Source organism: Sapajus apella, unplaced genomic scaffold (assembly GCF_009761245.1).
Source record: "Sapajus apella isolate SASKATOON/1434 unplaced genomic scaffold, GSC_monkey_1.0 scaffold22, whole genome shotgun sequence".
Lineage (NCBI taxonomy): Eukaryota > Metazoa > Chordata > Mammalia > Primates > Cebidae > Sapajus > Sapajus apella.
Genome location: NW_022436962.1, coordinates 10,618,240 through 10,645,792, shown reverse-complemented (window position 1 = coordinate 10,645,792; position 27,553 = coordinate 10,618,240). Strand labels below are relative to the sequence as shown.

The 27,553-nt window shown below is 44.9% G+C and overlaps 1 protein-coding gene across 13 annotated transcripts; it reads right to left on the bottom strand.

Annotated features, from left to right (window-relative positions):
* Positions 1 to 564: 564 nt before the first annotated feature.
* On the bottom strand, positions 565 to 26,968 carry PFKFB2 (6-phosphofructo-2-kinase/fructose-2,6-biphosphatase 2). 13 transcript variants are annotated; one of them, XM_032289056.1, is made up of 15 exons: positions 26,837 to 26,968; positions 25,410 to 25,511; positions 19,075 to 19,200; positions 18,449 to 18,545; positions 17,958 to 18,024; positions 17,736 to 17,810; positions 17,341 to 17,397; positions 16,005 to 16,129; positions 13,588 to 13,795; positions 13,041 to 13,187; positions 12,122 to 12,226; positions 11,255 to 11,384; positions 10,414 to 10,476; positions 10,049 to 10,113; positions 565 to 2,569 (listed from the first exon to the last, which is right to left on the bottom strand). In XM_032289056.1, exons 2-15 carry the CDS (start codon positions 25,492 to 25,494, stop codon positions 2,504 to 2,506), a joined length of 1,416 nt encoding a protein of 471 aa, XP_032144947.1. In that variant the 5' UTR covers positions 25,495 to 25,511; positions 26,837 to 26,968; the 3' UTR covers positions 565 to 2,503. The 13 variants fall into 13 exon arrangements, 12 of the variants coding, with proteins under 12 accessions (XP_032144947.1, XP_032144949.1, XP_032144945.1 ...); XM_032289058.1 differs by having other exon boundaries at positions 18,449 to 18,618; positions 26,812 to 26,953; XM_032289053.1 differs by lacking the exons at positions 25,410 to 25,511; positions 26,837 to 26,968 and adding exons at positions 8,513 to 8,585; positions 20,301 to 21,869 and having other exon boundaries at positions 2,481 to 2,569.
* Between the last annotated feature and the right edge of the window lie 585 nt (positions 26,969 to 27,553).

Below are 27,553 nucleotides of genomic sequence, written 5' to 3'. Positions count from 1 at the left end.
GAACATTTCATTTTATCTCTATTGCAACTGACCTCAAAGAGTGTTCCAAGGTGCTTTACCATATACATTTATGTAACCATTACCTAACATTATTTGGAAGGTCATTCATGACGGGGAAAGCATCCCCAGTAGAAGGAGATGGGTTAGGTTATAGACCCGCTGTTAACCTTTCCTTTCCAATAATAAATTCTAGACAAAGGTCAGGGACTTTGTTTTAGTCATTGCCTGGCAACTAACAGGTAGTCGCTAAATATTTGTTAAACAAATGAATGAAACTCTAGGATGTCAATAATGTGTGGTAGTCAGAATCTTACAGATATCATTTTGAAATGCTGGTAGAATTTGAACTGGTTAAAATTATTAGTTGGAAATATACATACAATCTCATAATTTGGAAACCATCTTAAAGAAGCTAGTTTCAAACACATTTTGGACAATGTTATTAATATTTTGCATATGCATAAGGTACCAAATGTTACCTTTTGTGTGTTACCTTAAAATTAATTGCATTTTTAATTTAAAATAATTTTATTTTCTTATTACAAAAGCAATACATATTACTCATGTATTTTAGCATGATTTTATTAATCCAGAAGATAAACTTTTCTCCAGAGAAATGCATCTCTTGGTTTACACTTATAATAAAAATCAATGAAAAAAAAAGTATTCAAAAAATCCACTGTTAACATTGTTATTTTCCTTTTACAGAAGACAGATATCTACATTCTGGAAAAGTAACTTAAATTAATATGACATTAAACTTAAAAGCTCAAACTACCTAAATTTCTACCAAAACAAAACAAAACAAAAACCAACAACATAAATTACATTACATTCTGATTAAATACATGCAAATAGTGACATGAAGACTCAAAAATGCCTTACACGGATAGAATAAATAAGTATATTGTCTGATCATCAAAAGACAGTTTTTGATGCAGAGAGAAACCCATATCACAACAAAATCATTACAGTACAGCATGCGGTGGGCAGCCAGATGAAAATCATCTGCTACAGAGTAAGAAGCCTTCCTGAAGGCAGCTTTGCGTGTAGAAAAGGAGCTCCTGGTTGCTGGATGCTAAACTGCCTGCAGCCCAGCTCATCACACCTTAGGTAATAGAGGCCTGTATCATCCACAGTATAAAAGAACCATTTGAGAAAAGCTACATTTCATTACTTTTCTTGCTACTCACCCTTTTGCCCAGCAAGTGAGCATTTGAGTGGAAAGGAAAAAAAGAAAGAAAAATAAAGCTAAAAACATACTATTCTTTAAAAAAATAGACTTTCCTTGCAAGATATAATATCCTTTGGGGATTCCATACTCTCCTTCAGGAACAGTGACATGTCAAAATCACATTTACAGAGATACATTCATACATTTGACAATCACTGGGAAAGAGTTATCTGATTTATCTGTAAGAGAAACTGCATGACTAATGCACTGAGGCACTGGGCCACAACCCTGCCACCCTCACTTTTACTTGAAAGACCAGTGACCACAATAGTGACAAGTGGCCAAGAGGCAGGTATCAGAAGACTGCTGCTCTCCAAGTCACAGCCACACCTTTCTCAAGGACTGCATCATGGTGACAGACCCCACAGAGGGGCATGTATCCTTCCACCTGTTGTGAAGCCAAAATACTCCTGATAGGGAGCTTTCTTGACTTACTCATGTCATATAAATGGCACTCTGCTTTTCTCTCTAGCCCACATTCCCAACCACCCAGGAGAACTACACAGCCCCATCTTCAGCTATGAGAGGCACATGTATCAAGTAGAAACTATAGCAGTTACAAAAGGGAACTTAGAAGATGGGTACCATTTTGGGGAGTCTTGTAGTCAGATCCTGTCTGGAAGGGCCTGGAACAAGAAAAACTTCTCCAAATGAAAAGGTTGCTACTGACACCTGTTCTTCTGTCACTGCAGAAGAGAGGTCTTAGGGACTGAATTTCTCAGAACACCCTCCATTCACCTGGCGATTTGTCTCTTGTTTCCAACGTGGCAATGGTAACTGCTAGCATATGTATACTGGACTCTAGCCTGCTCTCCTGGAACAGATGCAGGGACCAGCTCTTACTGCATAGGAAAGACTTTCTGGAGCTCAGTCTTCTCACTTGGAAGGTAACTCTGAAGAGGTGCATGTGCACTCCAGGCAAAAAAAAGAGCCAGCAAAGGATGCAGACAGTCACAGGTAGGATGTTAAGTGTCTATACAGAATGAGATTGACCAACTTGGACCAAACCCAGCAAAGAGATGATAAAAAGTCATTGGTTCACGTTGCTAAATGTTTTGAGGCACAGGTAAGTTTAATTTTCAGTATAACTGATATTCCTATTAGGCAAAAGGGAAGGAAATGTGGTGCTGTTTCTCCAGGTCTCATTTTGGTGGCCCCAAAAGTCCAGTTCCCACTTAACTTCCTGTTCTAGCCTCTGTAGAGCTGACATTCCAAGCTTTTCAGTAGATCCCAGTCCTTTGGAGAGGTGTGGCCTGAACCTCCACATCATCAGCAAGCCAGCATGAGGGACGCTGCAGAGGGGTGTCTGCGTACAGCCAGTGTGGTCTCTGCTGCCTACGAGCCAGAGCGGAAGAGACATAAAGCTATTACACCACTGGCCAAGCAGCAAACATAAAAGTAGAGCAGACTCCTTCCCCTACCTTCCCTCCTCCCTTAACCTCCTCATCCCCACATCCACACACATGCATGAACACACTGGCATGCCTACACACACACCTTGACTCTGGGGAGTCAGGCAAACTCGAATGGCGTAGTCATGGGCTTCTTTCCCTGAGGAGCTGACCTCGTGACTATATTGGACCAGGCAGTCCTTTCAGACCTGGACCATAAGCTACATACCCAAGATATGAAGCAGAAGCAGTCAGGATCCCTTTGGTAGAAGAAGGTCGTGTAGGCTATGTCAGCCAAAAGACCATGCCAATAAAGTGGCATTGTAGTCAGGGCTACTTGGCTTCTGAGGAGGGTTCCTACTGTTGTAGTTATAGGAATCCATTCTGAAATCAGTCATCAGGGCAGATCAACTTCTTCCCATAAACTGGCATCTAACATTTTACCTTGTGGGAAATTCTTCCCCAAGAATGGTATTTCTCAAATGTTAAATGTGCATATGAATCACCTGGTGGTCCTGGTAAAATGAGGATTCTGACTCAGGAAGCCTGGGATGGGGCCTAGGATTCTGCATTTCTAATGAGCTTCTGGTCCTTGTTAAGGTAACAAGGAATAAGGCCTGAGAACAGTAAAACAATCCCATCTGCATTTCCTGTCCCAAAAGAAATGAAATGCTGTTTTATACCACTGACCGTAATCTCTTTAGAAATGGGTAAATCACATTGTAGGAGCAACAGTCCACTAAATGCTAAAAAAATCTGCAAATGTTTTCTTTATAATAGATAACATGAGTTACATGTTGCTAATGGGAGTTACTGCATAGTGCAATGAAATGTAATTGTTTTTTAATTCTTGCATAAGTACCAACAGGTACACGGAACTATTGAAGTTCATGCAGTTTCCCTAATGTTCTTCCTATCTTCCCCGGAAGGTGGCAGAAGAGAGCCATGGCTATACCATGGTCTTCAAAACAGTGAGAACTTTGTTGGCTTGTCTGAGTCTGAATCCTTGCACAGCATGAGGCAAAGTTTTAGGGATGGGGAAGGGATGGGAAACACAACTGAAAATACAAAACAAAAAACCCAGAAGCCTTCTGATAGGTTCAAGTTACTCAACAATTTTATTTACCCATTCTACACACACACGCACAAAAACACATTTCAAATACAGTTTAAAACACCTTAAATGGATCTGAGTGGCACACTTTGTTATCAGTAACACCTGATTAAATCAGAATGTTGCTAAAGACCTATGTTCCTACTTTCAACAGAGCAGTGCCTCGGAAATCTGCAGTAGAACTCTATTTCCTAGGCTACCCAATCTGACCCATACCCATTCAACCCAGAGGTGCTCAGCCCCACACAATTCCCCTTCCCAAAGGGCACTGTGTATTTGGTCAGCCCTTTGCTTTGGCCATAGCAAAACCATCACCATACCCGCATAAGTTGATCTTCTTGTTACGTCAACACAATAAAAAATGTACATAAGCAATTCAGATACAAAAACATTGAGTAGGTAAACATTGGTCACAGATATCCAATGAAAGGCTTACTGGAAAAAATACTTTTGCCAGCCCTTAAAATCAATTTCTGAACGCCAAATTTCCTTCTCATTTTTGTTTATTAGATTCAGTGTAAAAGCCAAATGCATGGCCGACTAAAAACAGCAGCGCTCTCCAACGGAATGCAGCATTCCAGAACAGGGTAAGCTGGGGACACAGAAGCTTCAGAAACAGACAGCAAAAGTGAAGTTCTGCCCTAAAGCAGGGGAGTGGATGAAATGATCTCAAGTAAGGGTAAAAACTCCAGGCTCTGAACAGGCATTCCCTTAGCTGAGTTCACAAAATACCACAACAGTGATGTGCAACCTTCATCTTTTACAAAATAAGGAGAATTTGGCCACTACTATACAAGAAATGTCTATTTAAAATCATAGTATACAGAACTCCCCTATAAAGGAAACATCTGGAGTGCTTAATTTCTTTCTTTGTTAGACACATTTAATAGAGAATTACAAACATATACATACACTTCAATGGGTGCAATCAGACAGCAGGCAGACTGTGACTGTCGGCTTACAGACTCTATAGTCAGGCAATACCCAGATGTTACTAGTCTATCAGTCAGCACACAGACACTACTAGAGTCTGTCAGTCAGTCGACATACAGATACCACTAGAGTATCAATCAGTCAACACACAGATACTAGAGTCAGAGTCAGTCAGTCAACACACAGACATTACTAGAGTTTCTCATTCAGTCAATACACGGACGCTACTAGAATCAGCCAGTCAGTCATCACACAGACACTGCTAGAGTCTGTCAGTGACAAACAGATCCTACTGGTGTCAGTCAGCACACAGATCCTACTAGTTTACCTGTTGGCTGACATATAGACACCACTAGAGTCTTCCAGTCTGCACACAGACTCTAAAGTCTGCTGGTCAGTCAGCACAGAGATCCAACTAAAGACAATCTCCTAGACAGTATGGGTCTAAATTAAATCCCTAGACACACTTCTGATATCTGTGTTACCTTGGGGGTGACCCACCAATGTTGCAACCAATGTTGTTCAGGTCGTCATATATTTTTAATAAGTCAAAATCCATACTAGAAAAGCTGGGCAAAGCAATCAAATTTCTTGACAATGAACACAATATGGCTTCTGGGCTTGGCAAAGACCATGAAATATGCATAAGACTACATAACCCAGATGCAGTTCTCTGATTACTGGATACTTTTTCCCTTGCCATTGGCCACCCTAACCACCAAGGAGTTTCTGTCAATTAAGATCTCTTGCTCACACAAAAAAAGTAACATAGATGAATTTATTCCCAAACAGCTATATCATGTTTCTTCAAAACGCCAACATCTCTGAAGATCAAATGTGGGTTGCAAAGAGGATTACGCATATCCTCATATGGAATATTCAGCCATTCCGTCTAGGGGTACAGACATATTGTATCCTTAACTCCAACTTCTTCGGAAACAAACAAGAACAACAACAACAAAACACCAAAACCAAAGCTATGGGGCAGATCCCCAGCACAGTGCAAGGTTTTAGGAGCTTTCCTTATTCCACTTTCCAACTCAGTGTAAAATCATCCCTTTACTGAAACAAAAACAATACAGATAAGAGCTAAATTCCAATTTAGGGATTAGGAGATAAGAAGAGAAGCAGGTTCTCTAAATCTGCTTTAGATTTCTCTTTCAAATCTCTCATAGACTTGAAGCAAGAATAAGAAAACAGAATAATTTCCCTTTCCCCACTTTAGACAAGTAAATTTTTAAAAATTTTTTTCAGAGGTGAGGTCTCACTACGTTGCTCAGGCTGGTCTCAAACACCTGGGCTCAGGTGATCCTCCCACCTCAGCCTCCCAAGTATCTGGGACTACAGGTAATAAGCTGCAACCACCAGCTTATTCCAGTAGGTTAAATGCTAATGTCTTTATCTATTTCTCATAACATAAAACCTATGGCCTCAGCAGAGAGTACTTTTAAGTCCATTTTTATATTGTAGGACTTGTGATAGGCACAATCATAGCAATGTGTATATACTACAACATGCATTCAAGTAAGAAGACCAGGAGAGAAAAGATGAGAAGTAGAGATGGAACTTCTTTAAAATGTGGAGTAAAAGTTCTTTTCCATTCTACATTCTCCTGGTTTCTTCCTGCTGGACTTCTCTGAAGGGATCTTGCTTTAGAAACCAAAGGATGCTGAAGCCCTTGCTTGTCAAATTCTAATTTCTCATGTTCTATCTGAGGATAATAAGACACCCCTCAGCTCCTCTTCTGAGGAAAGCAAACTGGCACGGGGAGAGTGGGGACCTAACGTCAGGCTGAGAGCCAGAGTGAACATCCCAGTGACCTGTCTCAAATGCTGGGGCTACTGACAGGTTAACACAATGCTAGCTTGTTAGACAAGTCTCCTCTTGCTAAGAGTAGGTACAGTGTTAATCCAATCTGTGGATCAAAGTGCTCCCTCTTCTCGTTCATTAGTTCTGAATTACACTCACCTCACAGCAGAAGAAAAGACTGAATGCCCATTTGGGCTACATAACTGGGAGCAAATGTAGACAATGCAACCTTGTAAAAGTGCCAAACATGCCTCCCCGACGTATCTCCTTCTCACATTAGTGGTGGTGGAGGCATCCCATCCCCCAATCCTTGTAGTCTCGTAGCCATAGGACAACAGAAAAGTCAGGAGAAGCGATGTGCTGGTGAGCACTTCTAGACTCAGAGTGTTGCTATATTGCAAATGCTCATTTGTTACAAACTACATCATGTCTCTTAAAATAATCTTCCTCTGGGCGATAACCTTTTCTTCTATTTCTGTGTGTCTTTCTCCTGTCCCTGCCCCCACCAGCCCAAAGCTCCACAAAGACACTCAGTACATATTATATAACCACTAAACAGGAATAGCAGGTTACTTTACATCTTTGACATAATTTTGAGATGAATCTAGGTAAGCAGTCTTTAGAAGCTGGCTCTGGTATCCTACTTGGGACATAGGAGTAAAAGACTCGGGGTCAGGGAGTTATTGCCTGTGATGACAACTTTATCATCCTGCAGAGTTTGCAGCTCTCTCCAGGGTGCTTAAAATCCCCAGCTGCTATCTAGGGACAATTATTTAATTCAGTGATTTCTTCCACATCGCTCAGCAATGGTAAGGATTAAAGATGGGACTAGAACCTAGAATAACCCTCTAAAACACAGCAGCCTGCCTTCCAGAGGGTTATATCATTTAATATTATGATCTGCTCAAACATCAAACCCAAAGAACTGTCCTTTAAGCACTGAGAAATTCAGAATTCCTAGGCTGACACTTTTGTCTGAGGAACTACTATCCCAGTATTTTTCCACCTAACTTCCTAAGGTGGAGTTCTTAATCTGGGCTATGTCAGAAGTATCCAGGAAGCTACGTAAATACATGCATGTCCAGACCCAGATGCCAGAGATTGTGAGTCAGCATTAGGCGTAAGGTGGACACAGGCATGTTTATGATTCAACAATTCTAAAGGGGATTCTAAGGAGTACTCCTGGATGAGAACCACAACAAAAGGTCTTCCATTACCATGGAAGCAGACGAGCCGGTAACTTTGAGGTGGGGAGTCACCTATCTCTTTAAAATCCCTTGAGAACTCTAAACTTGCCTCTCAGAAAAACATACATATATTCGTACATTTTGCATGCAAAATTGGAAAAGAGAACAAGCCATCATGGTCATCAAGGGGCTAAGAATTCCTTCTCTAAACATTTTCTGTTTAACCCTACAAAGAAAATGAAATGACAGAAGTGACTAGATAAATAGAAACAGTTAAGAGCTAGATCCCACAGGGTTCCGAGGACTTCTCTGGACTTCAAGATGAGACAGTTTCTCCTTGTGAACAAAAGAACACTCCAATGAGAGAGATTAAATTCATCACCAAGCTTTTTCACATTTGGGAAATGAATGCTAACGTAAAAACTATTTTGTTTTGACGTGTCTTTATTCTTAAACAGGGTGTGAAATTATGTGAAAATAAGCCATTTTAGTGAACTCTTCTCTGCCTCTTGCCTTTTGCAATTTAAACATCAGTGGTGGCTCCTAAATCTAACTGCCCTTCTAAACCGCCCCAGAGAATACTGACTTTGGCAGGAAAAGTTGCTGTGATTGGCAAAGAACCTGCGAACCATGGGAGAAAAGACGTGACTGGTCTCCAAAAGCTCCGCATGAGCTGCCGCCCACCCTGCTCTCCAAAACCCCATCCTGCAGACCTCAAAAGACCCAGGCCCGACCCTAAGTTAAAAATAAAAGCCAAGCTATTTCCCACATCCTCAGAGCCAGATTCCCCCAGGGCATCAAAGACTTAGGACAGTTTCTCATGAAAGGAGGCAAGAGCTCTCACCCTATGTACACTTGCAAGCTCCAGAGTATTTTGTGGATGTTCTGTAGCCTGGGCTGGCCCTTGCAGGACCTGGCTGGAGAGGAAGGGAGAAAGGAAAGGAAAGACTCCTCCAGTCCAGATCCATCTGGACCCGCTGCAGAAAGCATCAGCTGGGCCAGAATTGTCTCTTGCCAATCACCCCTTCCTTCCTAGACAGACACCACAATGCCATGCATTACACCGGACAATCCTGAGGGGACACGAAAGTGGGAGAGGAAAGCAGTCAAGTAAGCACTGTGAGGAAAACACACATTGAAGAGACAGAAGTGAAGGAAGAATCGACATTTTGTCCCCCCACCACTCACCCACACTCCATCGCCCCAACACTTTACCCACACGAGGACATTAGTGAAGTAAGACACCAGGGAACACAGAGAAGAACCAAGAGCGTGGGGCATGTTCAGCCCCAATGGAATGTATCTTTTTCCTCCTCCTCCAGACCATTCCATCTGAGAATCTTTCCTGAAAGACCCAATTTGCTAACCTGCCCCTGGGTGGAAAGATGTTTCAGACTGGAGAACAGCTAAGGTTGTCCTATAAACACATAACCTCACGTTCTATGTTAAGATTAATGGTGAAGTGTCAGGGGTGGGGGTGGAGGGAGGAAGTTAAATGACTCCTTGATGATTAGTGACAAGGGCAGGAGGCCAGGGCTGGAGGGAAACACACAGTCACACCACCGAAATGCTGACTTGGGTCTTCGGCTAGTCGGCCCCTTCTTGCATGTCCAGGGCACGGAGAGGGCTGAGGGGCTTGAGGGGCCGGCTCCCAACACTGTAATTTCTCGGACGCCTTATTGTATTCGAACTGGACAGAGGCGTAAAGCTGTTCCTTCTCATCCTTACAGGGGTTTGGTTCTTGGGGAAGTTGTTCTGATTGGAAATGGAGCGACACCACACAAATGAAAGCCAAGCCAAAAGCTCACTCATACAGGTTAATAACGTGCTTGTAACCACAACAGCTTTCCTCACTCCTGCTCCTCTGCACACAGGGTCCCTCAGAGGGCATGGGCCGTGACCTGGCCTCCTAGCACCAGGGAGCTAAAGGGGAGAAGCTCCTTGAGCATAACATTCCAAAGCAGGAAAAAGACCCAAAGAGAGAAGGAGGCTTACTGAAGACCACACAGAACCAGGGACAGACCCAGGAATGAACCTCTGCCTGTTGGTCCCCAACCTTATAGGCTCCTCTGGACTCTACTTTCTGAAGGAACACTTGGGCTTGGAGGGGGTGGTAATTTGCATTTCTCTTCAGTCAAATGCTTTCCATATTTAATTGAATTTCCAGGGGCCAACATTCAAGTTTAAGACTCATGAAATGGGTACTAATTTAAAAAATAATAATTCCAACATCTCTTTCAGACCTAGCAAACTATGTAAAACATAAGTTCTGAATCTGTTCCCTTTCGTACATAAAAGAAACCCCAGACTCTTAATGCCAAAGCTTCAAAGCCTCAAGGTGGCAGGGAAATGGGAGTGTTCACCACAGGAAAATACTCACAGTTGGCTTGTCGCGGTGTGTGTTCACGGCCTCCACGTTAAGCTTAACTGTTTCCACTTTGCACCCTGAGAAAACAGAGGAAAGAGAAGCCTTAAGGAAGAAGCAGAAAGTAAAGAGGTGGGTTGTTAGCTATTTACTTTTCCCAGGTGGAAAATTCTTTAGTTTCATTATGGGAAAGCATACCACAAAGGAACGTATGCATTCTGCAATACATACAGTCACGCACACATAACTTTAAAAACAGAAGGCGCTGATGGAATATATAAGTACATGGGGATAATGAAGCTGAACTGTAGACAAACTTCAGAGAAAATTCTGACCTTCCTCAATTCCCAGCTCCCACCAGCCCCTAAGCGCATAGTTACCGTAGGCCACAGGAGTAAGTTTGAAGATGGTATGGAGAGGGCATCTCAAGTATGGTAGCTCATCTGAAAGCAGAAAGACCAGGTGAGGGAAGTTTCTTAGTATTATGGAGTAAGGTCAAGTTAGTGGACGGGAGACCCTATGGAGATCATAATGAGTCTCCCTTACCCTGACCACCTCCTAGAGTTATACGACTCCTCCCTTAAACCCCAGAACACAAAGCCGCCCAATCTTCTGCGTGGCTAAGGAAGGAAATAAGGCCATCTTAGATCATTCTATGCAGGCAAATCAGGAAGAAGTACTGTAGCCAGAGGGACCCACGGAAGGGGTTCATCTGGGTACAGCAAAGGCCAGTAATGCCTGCCACAACAGCTTCCCAGCAGCTCAGGATGCTGAGCTCAGCCTCCACAATGCAGGCTTCTCAGTAGCTCCAGAAGATCAGGAAGGGAAATATGGAAGAAGGCAGCGGCACCTTCTTACTGCCTTTACCCAGAAACAACTGCTGCTCCTAAGAGACTACCCGCCTAGTAGGCAGCGTGGCAGGCTGGGAATGTTCAACCACTGTCCTGATGCTGCCAGGAGTGTCAGTGTGACACTGGCCCCTAAACCAGGCAGGATCAAGGAGCACCAGCAGCAGACACTCTCCATTGGAAGCTCTTGTAGCAGCAGAGTGAACTCAGCAAGTCATTGACTCAGTGGCTGCTGGGAGCCCCACACTGCTGCCTGGAGAAAGTACTCTAATTTGAGTGGAAGACAGGGAGATCTGTTTCCCAGGAGTCCTGGTGCCACTGTGAGTCCAGCCCCTCGCCCAGCTGTGGCTCCCAGCCCCTCTCTCAAAGGCACCTGCGCCCTTATCCAAGAAGTAGGCCAGAAGGCAGCGCATGACAGCTTGGTGGGAGATGACGAGGACATTGCCCTGACGTTCCAGCTCCATGATGACAGGCTCCAGCCGCTGCACCAGGTCCTGGTATGACTGTGGAGGGAAATGGGCCAGGCTGGCAGGAGGCCAGGTGCAAGCTGCCAGCCAAGTCAGTGGCTGGACCTTGGAGTCTAAGGGCCACTTCTTCTTCAGCTGGCTTTCCTCCTGGAGGCTCAGTGACTGCACCACTATCACCTGCTAACTGCCCCTAGCCCTGATATCTCTTGAGAAAACTCAGATCTTTCAAGAGCAATATTCAGACCAAGAAAATTATAGGTCAAGATGAGGAAGTGTTAGTTCAACTTGTGTGTGTGTGTTTTTTCTTCCCACAGATTAATACATGCAGGAGACAACAAGAGACTTCTAGGGATTTCCTGTTCAGTTTTATTTACTTTTGCCTCACACATCCCTAGCGTATGGAAGCCACTTTGACAAGGAAATAGCCGAAAACACTGAAGATGATCGGGAAATAATTCCTAACCCATACATTTACTTGGTGACTCCACTTGCTTATGTGGAGGTGGGATTGAGGGAGTACAAGGAAAACAAGAAGTAAAAATGACTGTGTAGATTCTAAAACATATTGAACACAGAGGATGCCTTTGTCACCCTTATCCCTGGGACTGTTAACGAGGCATTCGATTGTCTAATCTCAATGAAACCGCAATGACCCAAGGGAAGGAAGATAAATGATGCCTAGACCCTCCAAATCACATTCAGTCCTTCCCCCAAATTAAAGCTAAACCCTTAGCAAGGGCCCAGGCAGCCACTTTACATGACAGGGGTCTTACCTCCCCACCAGGATATCGATACAGATACTTCTCTTGATCTCGAAGTGCAAACTCTTCCGGGTACCGCTTCTCAATCTCTGCATAGGTCATCTCTTCACACACGCCCTGCAAAAAACCACCTGAACCTGGCTTGAAGAGGTAGACTGTCTCATACCAGCCCCATCTCAAATAAGGAAGATGACACCGAAGAATGCTAGCTTCTCACTACGTGCCAGGCACTATGCTGGGTCATTTCACATATTACAGCCGCCTGTGACCAGAGTGTCAAAGAGTGTCTGTGACTTGCAGGGTGAGGACCACTGCAGGGAGGAAGCAACTTCTCTAGCTCAAGCTACCATGTTCTCCTACTACTAGGGGGAACTTATAGGTCAAGAAAGTCGAGAGGCTCAAAGGAACAGGAAGCAGAGAAGGAGAGAAACTGAAGGGACTGGAGACCTGCAGGAAAAATAAAAGGGTAGAAGGAAGGAAAGAAAAAGAAATGTCTACTTTTGTTCTCAAGAAGAGAGAAAGCCAAGAGAAAGCTTGGGAAAAACTTTTCCTGAATAGCTGACCAAATGATTTCAGCAGAAAGTGAAGAAGTGGGTTATTAGCTATTTCTTTTTCCCAGGCAGCAAATATACAAAGGAACAAAGTGAGTCCTTGTTAGTCCCACTTTCCCCAGGTGCCAGAAAGCCTGGCTCAAAAATTGATTTGGGTCCCATAATTGGCACAGGTACTGAAGCAGGCAGGAGCCTCCCGATTGGAGGTACAGTTGTCCACCCTGAGCCTCTGAGCTGGCGGTAGAGTCAGCTTCCTCAGAGTTTTTACTTGGTGGTTCTAGTTCCCTAGATAAAACTGTCCAAATAGTGACTTCTCAGAGTTCCTGCCTGAATATGAGACTCTCATTGCCTTTTCTGGACCTTCAGAGTTTCCTACTCACAGCATCAATCTCATTCAGAATCTTCCACTGCTCATAGGGCACCCCAAGAGATTCAGCAGTCTGTATGGTCCTCTTCAGCTGGCTTGTCCACACTTTGAGGTCTGTTATCTCCTGTTCCTCCAGAAACTTCCTTAGAGCTTGGGCAAACTGGAATTTAAAAGTAAAAAATAAGGGAAAAAAATCACACACACACACACGCACGGCCTGCTAACTTGGCCTTTAATGGACAACATGGTCAAAATCCTCTTGGGTATAAACCCAAGAGGAAATGAACTTTCACTGGAGCACCCTGTATATTGCTGAGTACACAAGTTATGCCCAATAAGTATCTGATGGCTGAATGATCACAGCAGAAATGGGTCCAAGTTATCTACACTTCAATACAAAGCTAGACACAGTAGCAAGAGCACAACTTGATCACCTGCTTGACTATGAAACCACGGCCTAAGTCCAAATAGGATTTAAGTAAGGAGATAAAAGAGATGACCTCAGCCATGCCCTTCTAACTCTAAGCCTAGAAAATCCAGTTTGCTGACTAATTACTCACCTGCTTTCCCCGTACCGAGAGGCCAGAGTCGCCCCCAATCTTCCCCAAGAGATTGAACTCGCTCTCTCCGTGCCGGCAAAGGTAAATGGTACGAGGCTGGACATGGATATTCATGAGGTAGTAGACTATCTTGCTCTGGATGTAGTCCTGGACTCTGTTGACTAAAAATCGCTGGCCCACATTTATCACCTTGATGAAAGAAAGATCCCTGGGACAGGGAAGAAAAAAAAAATTCCCTGGGTATGAAAATCTGAGAATAAGAATCAGAGTGAAAGGATTTCTACAGGGACTTGCAGGCTCCCAGCTGCTGTTCCTCCACTCCCCTGTCACACCCACATTTATGGAATCAAATGGTAGGAGATTAATTACTCCTTAAAACCAAAATGAAGTACAATTTCCTGAACTTCTAGTCAGTCTGTACCATTTCCTCAGTGCCTGTACTGTGCCATGTAATGTACATAAATATGATAAACAGGATTCAGGCTTCCCATCAAGGGCTAGAGACTAGGTGACCTGAAGATTTTGCTAAGCCTGAAATTTGGTGAGAAGATTAAGTCCCATTCGAGGCAGTCAAGACCTGGCAGAATATGGCATGACAAGCAATGAGGGAAAGGGAGGAGGGAGCAGAAGCAGAAACAGCAGTGTCTACACACTCCCTGCGTCTGCCTCATCACGCTTCTCGGAAAGATACTTTCAGATATTGCTTGCCTTGAGGTCAACATGGGATTGTTCTCTTTATAAAAGTCGTAAGTATGGCCAGGCGCAGCGACTCATGCCCGTAATCCCAGCACTTTGGGAGGCCAAGGTGGGCAGATCACAAGGTCAGGAGTTTGAGATCAGCCTGGCCAACATAATGAAACCCTGTCTCTACTAAAAATACAAAAATTAGCCAAGTGTGATGGTGGGTGCCTGTAATCCCAGCTGCTCGGGAGGGTGAGGCAGGATAATCGCTTAAACCCAGGAAGGCAGAGGTTGCAGTGAGCTGAAATTGCACCAGGACACTCCGGCCCCCACCCCCCCAAAAAAATCAGTTGTAAGTGCTTATTTTAAGTCAAAAATTCAGAAAAAAAAGATGGACAGATACAAATCACCCATCACCCTACTGCCAGAGGTAACATCTACCAACATACACATGTATATATATGTAGAGACATGTATGTGTGTGTGTGTGTGTGTGTGTGTGTGTGTGTGTGTGTGTGTGTTCTTCTGAATGTTTTTCTAGGTGAGATTTTGTTCCAGCTGAAGAATACTTTTATTCCAAACCACCAAGAGGTGGTTTTCAGTCTCCATATTAAGGGGATCTTGGGAAACCCACTTGAAGGAACTGAAAGGCTCAAAACATTAAACAGACCACTGTATTAAGTGTGCCATGCACATTAAATGGGCCATTTGCTTGGCTGCAGGTCTGTATTATTTGAATAGAGCTGTTAACTGCCCTAAATGCATGCTTTTTTACGAGGCCACATTCCTGTAGACTTCCATGTGTACACCATCTTTCTTCAACATGGAATTGGTATTGTGTTACAGCTAATATCCTCACACATGACAAGTTAATCTATATTCTATACCATGCTACCAACAGATGCTTCCACAGTAATGATGGCTGGCATTGATCAGATATTTCTCTGAGTCAGGCATGAAGCCTGGCATTGAGATATGGAGCAGTGGTTCCCAAACAGGGGTGATTTTAACCCCCAGGGAACATCTGCCATGTCTGGAGACATTTTTGGTTGTCACAGCTGGGAGGTATTACTGGCATTTAGTCGGCAAAGGCCAAGGAAGCTGCTAAACATCCTACAATGCACAGGACAGCTCCTACAACAAAGAATCACCCAGTTCAAAGTGCCAACAACACTGAGATTGAGGAAATCATGCTCTAGAGACTAGAGAGAAAAAAATTAATGATAAAAAACACGTCCGGCCAGGCATGGTAGCTCATACCTGTAATATCCAGCACTTTGGGAGGCCTACGCGGCTGGGTCATTTGAATTTAGGAGTTCAAGATCAGCCTGGCCAACATAGGGAAACCCTATCTTTACTAAAAATACAAAAAATAGCCAGGTATGGTGGCACACGCCTGTGGTCTCAGCTACTCGGGAGGCTGAGGTGGGAGGATCACCTGAGCCCAGGGGGCAGCTGTTGCAGTGAGCCCTGATTTCGCCAGTGCACTTCAACCTGGATGACAGAGCAAGATCCTATCTCAAAAACAAAAACAGAAACAAAAAAAACCACTTCGGTTTTCGTGTATGAGATGCAACCCACATAAAAGCCACAAATCCATACCTTATTTCCCTGGGGTGATGTTAACACTATAGATTTGGATCATCAGAAGGAAGTTAGAGAATAGAGGGAGAAGGGTTATTTTCCCAGATGAGACCTTTGCCTTGGGCCCTTCAAACCATGGCCTTAAGCCTTACTTGTCATAGTTGTCTGGGTCAAGGGGACGGTAGGTAACTTTGTAGCACTCAATTCTCTTCAGGAAGTCCTCCATCACGTTCTCCCTGTTCCTTTCAGGGTAGTCAGGGCTGGACACCTTAACCTCCTAAAATCATAGGAACAGTAAAGGCTTCGTCAGAGGCCTGCCCTTAACAGCCCTCCTACAAATAGCCACTGCTATAAAAATAACCCCATAAAAGTCGCCTTTCACTGGAACACTGGCACTCCACTCATTGAGTACCCCCTCCCCCATCCTGTGACCCTGGCAACCAAAAAAGTAAAGACAACTGGGGAGTCATGTGCCTGCACTTGGCTGCAGGACAGAGGCAGTCACGCAGCCGAAGCTGCTTCTGGGCCCCAATCCCTTTATGTACTTTCCTGAGAAAACAGAATAGGCTCCAGTGTTTCCCCATTACCACTCAGAATAGGGTACATGACCCCAGTGCCTGACTTGGGACCAGATGCCTCTTCCTCAGATGATCCCAAGTTCCAGTTGCTGGGAGAGCACCTGCATGAGACCATGTATGGATATCTACTCAGCCTAGCAGAGCACAACCCATCCAATGTGGACTATCTTATGCTGTGACCCCACAGGGCATGAGGAGCTCGATGTATAGAACACTGACTGGAACACTGGACAATTGCTGAGGAGATAAACTTCCTGTAGGTAAGTCCTGAAATGAAGAGTCTGATTCATTCCTTTTTTTTTTTTTTTTTTTTTTTTAAAGACAGGTTCTTACTCCGTCACCCAGGCTGGAGTACAGTGGCACAACCACAACTCACTGCAGCCTCGACCTCCCAGGCTCAGGTAATCCTCCCAAGTAGCTAGCTGAGATTACAGGGATGTGCCATCACACCCAGCTAATTTTTGTGGTTTTTGTAGAGACAAGGTTTTGCCCATGTTACCCAGGCTGGTCTTGAACTCCTGGGCTCAAGCAATCCACCTACCTCAGCCTCCCAAAGTGTTGAGATTACAGGCGTGAGCCACCATACCCAGCTGATTTATTCCAACATCTAGGTCTCAGCACCCAGATAATACGCAGAACACAGTGCCAAGACTCCTACAACCTAAACGCTGGTTTCCATTCAAGAGCTAATTTTTACTTGATTCCCTAAAACCCCATTTTCCTTTCCCAAGAGAAGAGCATAGAAGTACCAGATGGTGCTCTGGCAGATAGAAAAGATCTCTTTGAGATGTTAAACATGTCCATTTCTCTCTTTCATTACCCAAAACACCCCTTCCCCACAGAAAACACACACACACACACACGTAGCACAAAAGGTGAAGAGGAGATGACAGGTAGGGGTGTCACCCACCAGGATATTGGCAGCAATGACATCAGGATCATCACAGACAGATTCCACAAAGAATACCTGGCCACGGAGAGAAGGCAGTTATAAACAGTCGAAAATATCAGGCTGTCAATTAAGAGCACATGCTCATCTATCCCACCCAGCCACCACATCTCCCAGGATTTTCTTCATGAAAGTGGCCTTCACGTCCTCCTCATAGCTCTTACCACTTCCCCTGGGCCTCAAACACACAGGCTAAAGGTCTGAGAAAGGACCTGAAAGAAAACACTCAAGGACTGGGGGTATGCTCTGAGAGAAGAGGTTCAGATATCCCATCCTGCCCTCACTCACTAGAGTCAAAGAGCCTGACTCCCCACCTCTACTCATCCTTTTTCCCCCAGCATGGAGTTAGATCCTACCTTAAAGGCATTCTGTTCAGCAAAATTCAAAATCATATCCCTCCTCTCCCGGGTGGTATTGGTGGCATCAAACACCTGTGAAGAACGCACACAAGGTAAATGAGCAGGAACAGAGAAATGGAACAGAGTCTGTCCCCACCAGGGCAGACTCAAGGTGGGGCTGGGTAGCCAGGCTGCTGCAAGGGTGGGGACCAGAAAGAAGCAGAAACAGGTACAGCTTACCGCAATCTGACCATTCTCCTCGGTGAGATACGCCTTAACGTCTTCCAGCGCCACCAGAGCACACTGTCTGCCAGGAGAGCAAATGAAACCAGCAAGGAGAGCTAAGCTCAAACACAGTGAGAGACACAAACATTCGGGTGGCTACAGGAGTCATATCCCTACCCACTTAGTTTCCCACAGCTGAAAACCTTCCTCTAACTAGATCTTTCAGCTTACTCACTGAGGCTCTTCACACCATCCTATAACCCCTTCCTGTCCCTGCCCCAATGCACAGATCTTATCCCTCTTTAGACTTCTCCTGCAAGCACACAGGTATCACCCTGAGTCCTGTTCTTCTGCCCACCCAAGCCTAAGGTCACTTGCCCATCAGGTAACTTCCACTTAACTTCCCCATAAGATATTTACTGAGATGATACCAAGCCCTGTCACACCGAGTCTCACAATAGCCGAGAAAGAGCTGACCTGGAGATCAGGCTTTAAACAAGACTCACTTGCGGATCTTCATGGCCTCCTCATTGTCATGCCGAAAGAAGTCGTACGACTTATAGGACTTGACAGCTTCACGCCGATACACCCCAAGATTAAACACTGCAGAAGACACCCAAATCCTTCAGCAGCAAAACAATATGATGGCCCCACCAAATGGGACTTCTTGCTTGGCCTAATGTTGGAGTGGCCAAGGGGATGAAAAAAGCAGCATGGCAGGTTGGAAAAAGCATCAGATTAAGAGTCAAAAGAGTTGGGTTCAAGTCCTGACTTTCTAGACCTTGGACAAGTCTTAAGCTGTCTGAGGTTTCCATTTCCTCAGCAACTCTATTTCGCAGAGACACTGCTAGGGTTGGATAACATACATGTAAGACCTCTGAAAATGTACAGCCCTATGCTCTTCTAAATCTTAATAGTCCTATCAAAGGCATTCCCTCAAAACTAGGCCAATCCACCCATGCCAGAAGGAGACAAGTCTGGGAACAGAGAATAACTCCAGTAAACCAGAAAGCAACTGCTATTTCTTCCAGAAGCACCCTATAGCATTGATGCCAGGAAGAATAAGTCTCCCAGAGACCTGTGAGGCCCAGGAACTAAGAAATTCCCTTACTGAGGAATGAGCCACACTTACCTTTGGTGGGCACTCCAATCCAGTTGAGGTAGCGTGTTAGTTTCTTGGACACGTAGGTTTTACCCCGGGCTGGCAAACCAATCATAACGATGAGAGTCGGGGAGTTGGTCATGTAGGAGGCCCACGCTAGAAGGAAATGAAACAAAATAAAATGAAATGACTAGGGGCCTACTAAGGTTTATACACTGAGCTACGAACTTCATAGTCATAATCTCATTTTATCTTCATAAACCTCTAGAAAAGCAAAGGTTCAGGAAGTCTGGGAAGACAAGGAGATATCAGGCAGGCCTCCTGAAACAGAGTTAAAGGGTTGAGCAGACTTCCAGAAAATGCCCAAACCAAGACACGTCTCCTCTCCACGTCTGAGGTCTTCACTGAGGTACCCAAGGTAGAAAGAGGGGAAAAAGTGGCAAGGATAAGAAAGTAAGTAACCATGGCAGGGCCAGACATGACAGCTCATGCCTGTAATCCCAGTTATTTGGGAGGCTGAGGTGGGAGGATCTCTGGAGGCAAGGAGTTCAAGATAAACCTGGGCAGCATAGAGACACCCTTGTCTCTTTACACACACACACACACACACACACACACACACACACACACACACACGTATTTAACTTAGCCAGGTGTCGGGGTGTGCGCCTATAGTCTCAGCTACTCAGGAGGATTGCTTGAGCTCAGGAGTTCAAGGTTGCAGTAAGCCATGATCACATCACTGCACTGCAACCTGGGCAACAGAGCAAGACTTTGTCTTAAAAAAAGAAAGAAAAAAAAAAAGCAATGACATCCTCCTTAACAGAAGAATGCCTGGCAATATAAAAATGATACAGCTGTGAAGGAAGGTCTAATGCTTGGAGATTCTACCAGTGCAGAACTGAGCTGGCTCCTGTAATAGGTCCAACGGAGTTTCTGTCTCCAGGATCCCACTCATCCCTTCAGAACCATGCATAAGAATTAGCTTGTCCACTGCAGAAAGCCTTGCCTCAAGCTGTTTTGGCCTTTGCACTCAGGCCATGAGCTCCTCTTTAAGCCAGAATTTCTAAACCATAGGGAGACTGAGTGGGAAAGCCTACTTGATACACATTCTGAATAGACCTCAGGAAACTTCAGGGTAGAGCTAGCCCACACAGGGCATGAGGGCCAACCTGCCACCATGGCCCACGTAAAAGCAAGACAACTGAGAAGCATTAACAGTCCACAGTTTACCCTTCCTTAGTAAATTAACTTACTTCGGGAATGCTCATTTGCAGAGATAAGTCTCACTGGACAGGCAGGGCGAATGATGTCCAGGGGATAGCTGACTTGTCTAGGGACACAAAATGAGTCAAGGGTACAGCTGGCACTAGAACAGTGATCTTTGTGCCTCCTTGAAGCTTTTCTCCATAAAAAGAGGCTCCTCATCACTTTGCTCATAGGGGCTGGCTCCTCCCTGCCCATCCTGCTGCAGAGGAGAGGTGGGAGAAGGACCTGCACTGTTGCCAGCCACTGTCCTGGGGCCAAGAACCGCACTGAGGTCACCTGGGATGGCTCAGGCTCTGCCAGCTCCAATGAGGGAAGGCCCTGCACAGGATGGGGTAAAAGGAAGAAACATCTTTCCCTTCCACTTCCCACTACTGCCTCCCAGAAGGTGCCCTGCAAGTTGCGGCTGCCTCTCTGCCTGGGGCTAAGTGACCTTGTGTGATTAAGAAACTATTCCGTAAGTTGGAGGTACTTACATGGGAAATACAACTTTCATTTTTTGAGAAATAAACGTAAAAAGATCTCAGTGGAGAAGTGGGTGGAGGGGCCTGGGTAGAGAACCAACCTCGGAAGGAAGAGTTTCCTAAGGGTGTTTGGCAAGGATCAGAATGACCCTAGTGGTGAGGAGGAAGAAGTGGAGGCCCAGACCTGGGGTCAGAGGGTTTGGCTGTTAGCCCTTTACCCACTGTACACATGGAAAATTCCTGATTCTCAGCAGGAGCCTCTCCAAGGTAGGTAAAAGAGCCACATAAGTGATTTTCATCTCTGTCCAAATAGGGAACTCAAAGGCAAGCACACTGTATCCTGCAGCCTCAGCTGGCATTAATCCCTGATCACTGACCCCTAACAGGCAGATAGCCTCTGCATGGGATCAGCTGCCTCAGGTTTAAGTAGTAAGATCCCCTGAGTCTTCACTTTCTCCAGCTCAGCTCAACGCCTCCTCTCAATCCCCCAGGATCTGGCTCATTACCTTCACTCCTAGGCCTGCTGTGTCCACACCTTCCAGCCCATTAGGCACTTCCCCCAAAGGTCCTGTTACCCTCCCTAAAGCTTAACATGAACTGATACTTGGGAGCTGCTCTGAAGGCAACCAGGGAACCAGCTGCTCTATGTTTACCCATGTGGACAGAGAATGCTAAGAACAAAAAAAAACTATATCCACCAGGGACCTCCCAAGAGCTCTCCAGCAACGCACCTCTCGCCTCTTCCTGGAACACACTCATGCACATCTGTTACAACCAGGGCTTCTCATTTTCTGGAGTACAAAACTCAACCACACTTCCTATCTCAAATTGCCACACTGGCAAAAGTAGGAACATTCTGTCCTGCCTGTTAAAAAACAAAACTACCTGCCACCACCACCTGATTAATTTCAGAGACAATGTAACCCACTCTTGACATACAATAGAAAACTACTTGATCCTGAAATTTTCTTCCACCTGCTTTAAGCCAGGTTCAACTACTTTTCTCAAACTTATTTTCCCTTCACAAATTTGCCTAGATAAAATGAGGATTTGAGGCCAGGCGTGGTAGCTCACACTTGTAATCCCACATTTTGGGAGCTCAAGGTGGGTGGATTGATTGAACCCATGAGTTTGAGACCAGCTTTGGCAACATGGTGAAACATAATTCTATTAAAAATACAAAACTTAGCCAGTCTCAGAACCCAGTCTCAAAATAAATAAATAGATTAAAAAAAGAAGTATTTACAAAAACAAAAAAAAGAGGACTTGATAACTTCCCTTGTGTAAATGGAAAAACTCAAGCTAAGAGCTTTGCCCATGGTCCCACAATAGACAGTCAAGGTCAGGGCTCTGACCAGTCTCCTGGTCTCATGACTGCCCATTCAGTCCCAGCTGCCAGCTCCCGTGCCCCATGTCAGCACTTGACAAAGCTACCCTCACAATAAACCCAACTATGCTCTCCATCCTAATCCTGAAGGATGGTCTAGGAGAGCAATGGTTCCCAGTCTGTTGATAACCCAGATCATCTTCTTTTATTGGTTCTAAAGAGAGATAACATTTAGAAATATGCAGCCCATAAAGCATGTTTCATTAGTGATATTTTACCTTTATTCATCAGAAGTCAGAACTGCTGATTATCTCCTGCCAGTTGACAGGCACAAAATAACCAAGGTCATACAACTACAGTCAAACACTAAGAAAGCTGATATTTCAGTTAACCGCTAGGCTATAGTTGACACTGCCCAATTTCCATCAAATATCTTCAAATAGTGAAAACAGCTTACAATATAGAACTTTTTAAGAGGGCAAATTAGTAATACTGATGAACATTTCCAATGTGTCTATCTTTTCTATTTCTGTAGGAAAAGTTGCTGACACAAATGTGCAAAGGTGTATGTGTAAGAATGGTCACTGCAGCACTCTTTGTGATGATGAAAAACTGGAAACAGTTTAAATGTCCATCCGTGGAAAGCTGGCATATCAATACAATGCAGAATGAGGTAAATTTGAGTTTACCCACATGAAAAGGATGTTCACAAGACAGTAAGTTATTTAAAAAAAAAAAAAAGGAAATCACAGCTGAACAGAATGTGAACAATATGAACCTACTTTTATTAATAGGATATATCAAAATAAGATGTCTAAAAGAATCATACATGGAAGAGATAGGAGGTTTTTTTTACTTTGCTTTCTAAATTCTTTCTGTAGTTTCAAAATTCTTTCTGTAGTTTCAATTTTTTATGAACACACATTGCTTTCATATTTAGGGGAAGATAAATGGAAGAAATTGTCTGTTTCAGAACTACTCAAAAAAAATTTTTTTAAGAAAAAAAAGCATATAGATTTCTCCATTTCTGCTTTCATAAGACTTGCAACCAGTCCTCTGAGCACCTTAAAGTCACCTCGGCCAGTAGCCCCTCTTCACCTCATCCCTGGAGCAGCTGAAGTCCCAGTAATGCTCCTTAGAATGACTCCCTAAATTCATTCTGCAGCCCTGAAATCCTTAAGCCCAGCCACTTCCCAGAGTCAAAGTTGGCCAACACAGGTGTAATTAGCAGCAAGAGGACAACAGTTAAGCTAGTAATAAAGCAGCTGCTGATGTGAGCACTAAGCAGCTAGGGGAACCTGCTCCAAAGTACAGCTCCAGAGGAAAAGGAAGTAAGTGAACACGTACCCTCAGAACTGTATTTTCTCCTTTGGCTATGGCTGCAACAGTCTCACAGCCTGATTGGGAGGGGGAGAGAATGGGGTAAATAAACCACAGTAGCTGCTTCTTCTCTAAGAAAAAGGTGTTTAGAGAAGCTAGAGCTTGGAAAAAAGAGATTAGAGCCCAGAGCAGGAATTCGAGTTTAGAAGACAGGAAAGAAACCAGGGATTACTGTTTCCTTGACTAATTGAAAGCCCTCAAAGCAGATGAACTGCAAAAGAATTAGGAAGGCAGGGAGAAGAGATTCCTACCATGGAGAAAAAAGCAAAGCTAGGACTGACACAGGGCATCATGTAGTCAGAGACTCCCACAACTATCGATTCCACCCCCCAGCCCCACCTCTCTTTTGGATCAAGCACCCTAGTAACAGGAGTGTATCTCCCTTTAAGAGGCATGTCCCAGATCCCCAATCTGGGTTACAAAATTGTCAAACAAGAGGAGAAAACATTCTTCACTGAAAAAAATAATTCTTCCCAGGCCTCTTTTAAATAGTGAGCTTCCAATACACCATCTGAGTGCGATTCAATATAAACATTACAGGAATAAATGCAACAGGCAGATTGAGTCACCTGTGAAAAATAACACACACTAGCTATATGCCCAACAGTCTTCTAAGTGCCCTCCTACATTTAGTTATTTAATCCTCACATCACTCTTGGGGGAGATACTATTAGTATCCCCACTTTTAAAAAAAGTGAACTGAGGCATGGGGAGGATAAACAACTTGTTCAAGAGCTAAGAAGTCATAAACCCAGGATTCAAACCCAGGCAGTGTGACTCCAGAGGCAACACTCAAACCTCATGCTATACTAGTTATCTCTCGTGGGGTATTTTGCCCTTAGCACCTGGCTCCTTGCCCTGGCAGAGAAAAGAGACCCTCATTGTAGACCCTAACTGTGCCAACCCCACTATCTCATCTAGCCAGCCGCTGCTGTCCAGCAGGCTTCATGGGTGCTAGGTGAAGAGAGATTATCATCATTAATCATGAAACTGACAAGGGCATGAAACATCAAGGTCAAGGCTCTGGGGAAAGCTTTGAACATAAGACGAGTCCTGGTCTCATGCTGGTTGGCTGTTTCCACCTGCTGTGATATATATATCTCCACTGAAGTGAGAAGAACTGACAGGATTCCATAGGAAAGGTGCAATCCAGAAGCAGAAGCAAGAGTTAGCATTCCTTGAAGTTCCCCAAAACACGTGGAGAACAGCATCCCAGACCTTTTGGGAAGCTATGCAACCTATAAACATGCTTAGAAATACAGATGCATGGGGACAGGAAATCATGCTTCATCTCCCCACAAACCCTCCTGCTGTCTCTAAAAGACAAGCATGGAAATGCTCAGGTGAAAGCTGTCCTCAAATAAATGAGCCTACAGGGAAAACAGTTTACCAAGTACAAAGGCTAAACCTGTAAGAAAGTAAGATGCCCAAGACACCATGAGAAGCCAAGTGTCAGGGCTCATTCCCCTCAGGCCTGTAGGAAATAAAGCCAAGCAGCACTGGCTCCCTCTGCAATTTCTACAATGAACAGCAGTCTCCCAAAACTTAGCCCAACAGATAAAGCTGCTAACATTACCAGCTCCAAGTAATTCCTGCACCTGCAACTGTACCTTACTTATCGCGCGTACAATGAAGTTTGTTCTAACTTCCATCAGGAAGCCAGTGTGCAAACATCCCAGGAGACAGAGATTCCATTTAAGAAAGCAGTAAGAAGCTTCTGGGCTACACCGGTAGTCTAGCCCCAAGAACAGACATTTCACTAAGTCTACTTGTTTTAGACAGGACATTCCACCCTGGAGACTTTGTATTAAATTTCCATGTCAAAGAATTATTTATCACTCCCACCACGCAGCAGAGTCCAGGATTATAACTATATTCCCAAGATAAATGCTGAGAGAGAGCAGTCCCTCCTCTTTACCAGAACTCACAACATTTCTTCTCTGACATTCGAAGATTTGGGGGTTTGGTTTCATAGCTGTTTTTATTCTGTTCTGAGGAAGATGCCCCAGACATGGCAGCTCTTCAGATGTCTGAAAGAGAGAAGTAGAATGTTAAAAAAAAAAAAAAAAAGGGGGAAGGGGAAGAAAGAAGACATAACTCAAAACACTCAGTGCATTGGATTCGTGTGGTATAAGTAAAAGCACCCTAGGCCAAGAGTCAAGTTCAGTCCTGTTTCTCCCAGTTAACAGCTTCTTCTCTAGCGCTGTTTCCTTACCTATAAAAAGAATTGCACTAGAGCCTTACATTTGTATGCTGACTTACAAGTCTACATTTACAGACATTATGTTCTTCAGTGCTTCCAGTAATCTTGTAATTAGGCAGATTTTGCTACCATTATTTCTTCTTCTCATTTTACAGATTGAAAATTTGAGATTCATCGAATTAAGTGGCATGTTGAAGTTCTTTCATGACCTCAGATTCTAGTTTTAAGAATCTGGGCAGAGTAGTAGCAGCAGTTGGGGTGGGGTGGGTTATAAATAGACCAAGTTCATTACCAAAAAGTAACTCCAATCTAACAGTAGGACTCAGTTTTGAAAAAAGTGAGGCCGGGTGCTGTGGCTCACGCCTGTAATCCCAGAATTCTGGGAGGACGAGGTGGGCAGATCAGGAGGTCAAGAGATCGAGACCATCCTGGCCAACATGGTGAAACCACCAACTCTATTAAAAATACAAAAATTATCTGGGCGTGGTGGTGCGTGTCTGTAATCCCAGCTACTCGGGAAGCTGAGGCAGGAGAATCTCTTGAGCCAGGGAAGCAGAGGTCGCTGTGACAGAGATCGCGCCACTGCACTCCAGCCTGGCGACAGAGCGAGACAGACTCCGTCTCAAAGAAAAAAGAAAAGAAAGAAGAGTGAGAGACGTGGGAAAATCTCGAACATATTCCCTGAGGGAAAAACAGTAACTGGATCCCAAGACAACCTTCGCACGTCGTTTTTTCTGCTCCGGTGCATTCTCAAGCCCTGCTCCGCACCCTCTCCCCAATTACCTTCGGGAATTCAGTCTAAAAAACACCGGAGAGCTAAGGTGGTAAATGACTTCCCCAAGGTCACCTCAGAAAGAGGGGTAAGCCCTGATTCGAACTGGAGTGGGAAACCCCTGAGCTCATGCCCCAAACTCAGACAACAGGGGGCTGGTGAGGACGGAAGGTCCTGCGGCTTCAAGAGCCTTACACGATTCCTCCGCTGACCACACAAATCCTCCAACCCAAACACCGGCTGTGGCTGCCGGTCCCAGAACGTCCGCGCTCCCTGCCGTGCCCAGGGACCAACACCTCGCCCCGCACTTCACCCGGGGACACGCAGCCCCCTCATCCAGCCCGCTAGACCCTACCCGGCGCTGCGCAGCTGTGGCTCACCCTACGATCTCTCCTATGATCCCTCCCTGCCTTGGCCCCGGCGCCTCCCCAGTAACGCAACCGAACCGACAGCTGGTGGCCGGGGCGGGCGCTCCAGTTGCCGGCAAATCACGTGAGCTCGTCTGGCCCCACCCCCTCGAGCCCCGGTCCTCACCTGGAGAGACTCATCCACCAATCGGGGGCCTGGAGGACCCAGGGGGCGGGGCCAGGTCACAATTGCCTACGCGGGCTCCGGAAGGCGGGTCGAAGTGGGAACCCGAGAGATCACCAGCTTCCGAGTTTCCCAGCGCCGCGGAGCCTGGTAGCATCGTTGCTTAGTAACTAATAAGGCTGGGGGCGGGGTTAATAAAAAGCCTGGCTTTCTTTTCTGACTCTCGCGAGAGTGAACTATTCAGTAGGCGCCTTGAGAGGGTGTGTGCTCTTTGGATGACGAAAAAGTGTTGCAAAGATTAACGCTCTCATTCCTGAATCCCAGCAGAGCCTCGTTAGATCCCTAAACGGGAACATAGGCTTATAAAGATGTTTTTGCTAGAATAAACTGCCACAACACTTGAGCCGATTATACCTTAAGGTGTTTACATATCCCTTTCCACAGGTCAGAAGCTGTAGCCTAAGAAAATCAACTACTCTCATCGTTGTACCAGAAGCGTCCCTGGACCCACCCATACATCCCAGTGGACTTCTAACCACTCCTACTTTCCCTCCTACCTGCCCCCA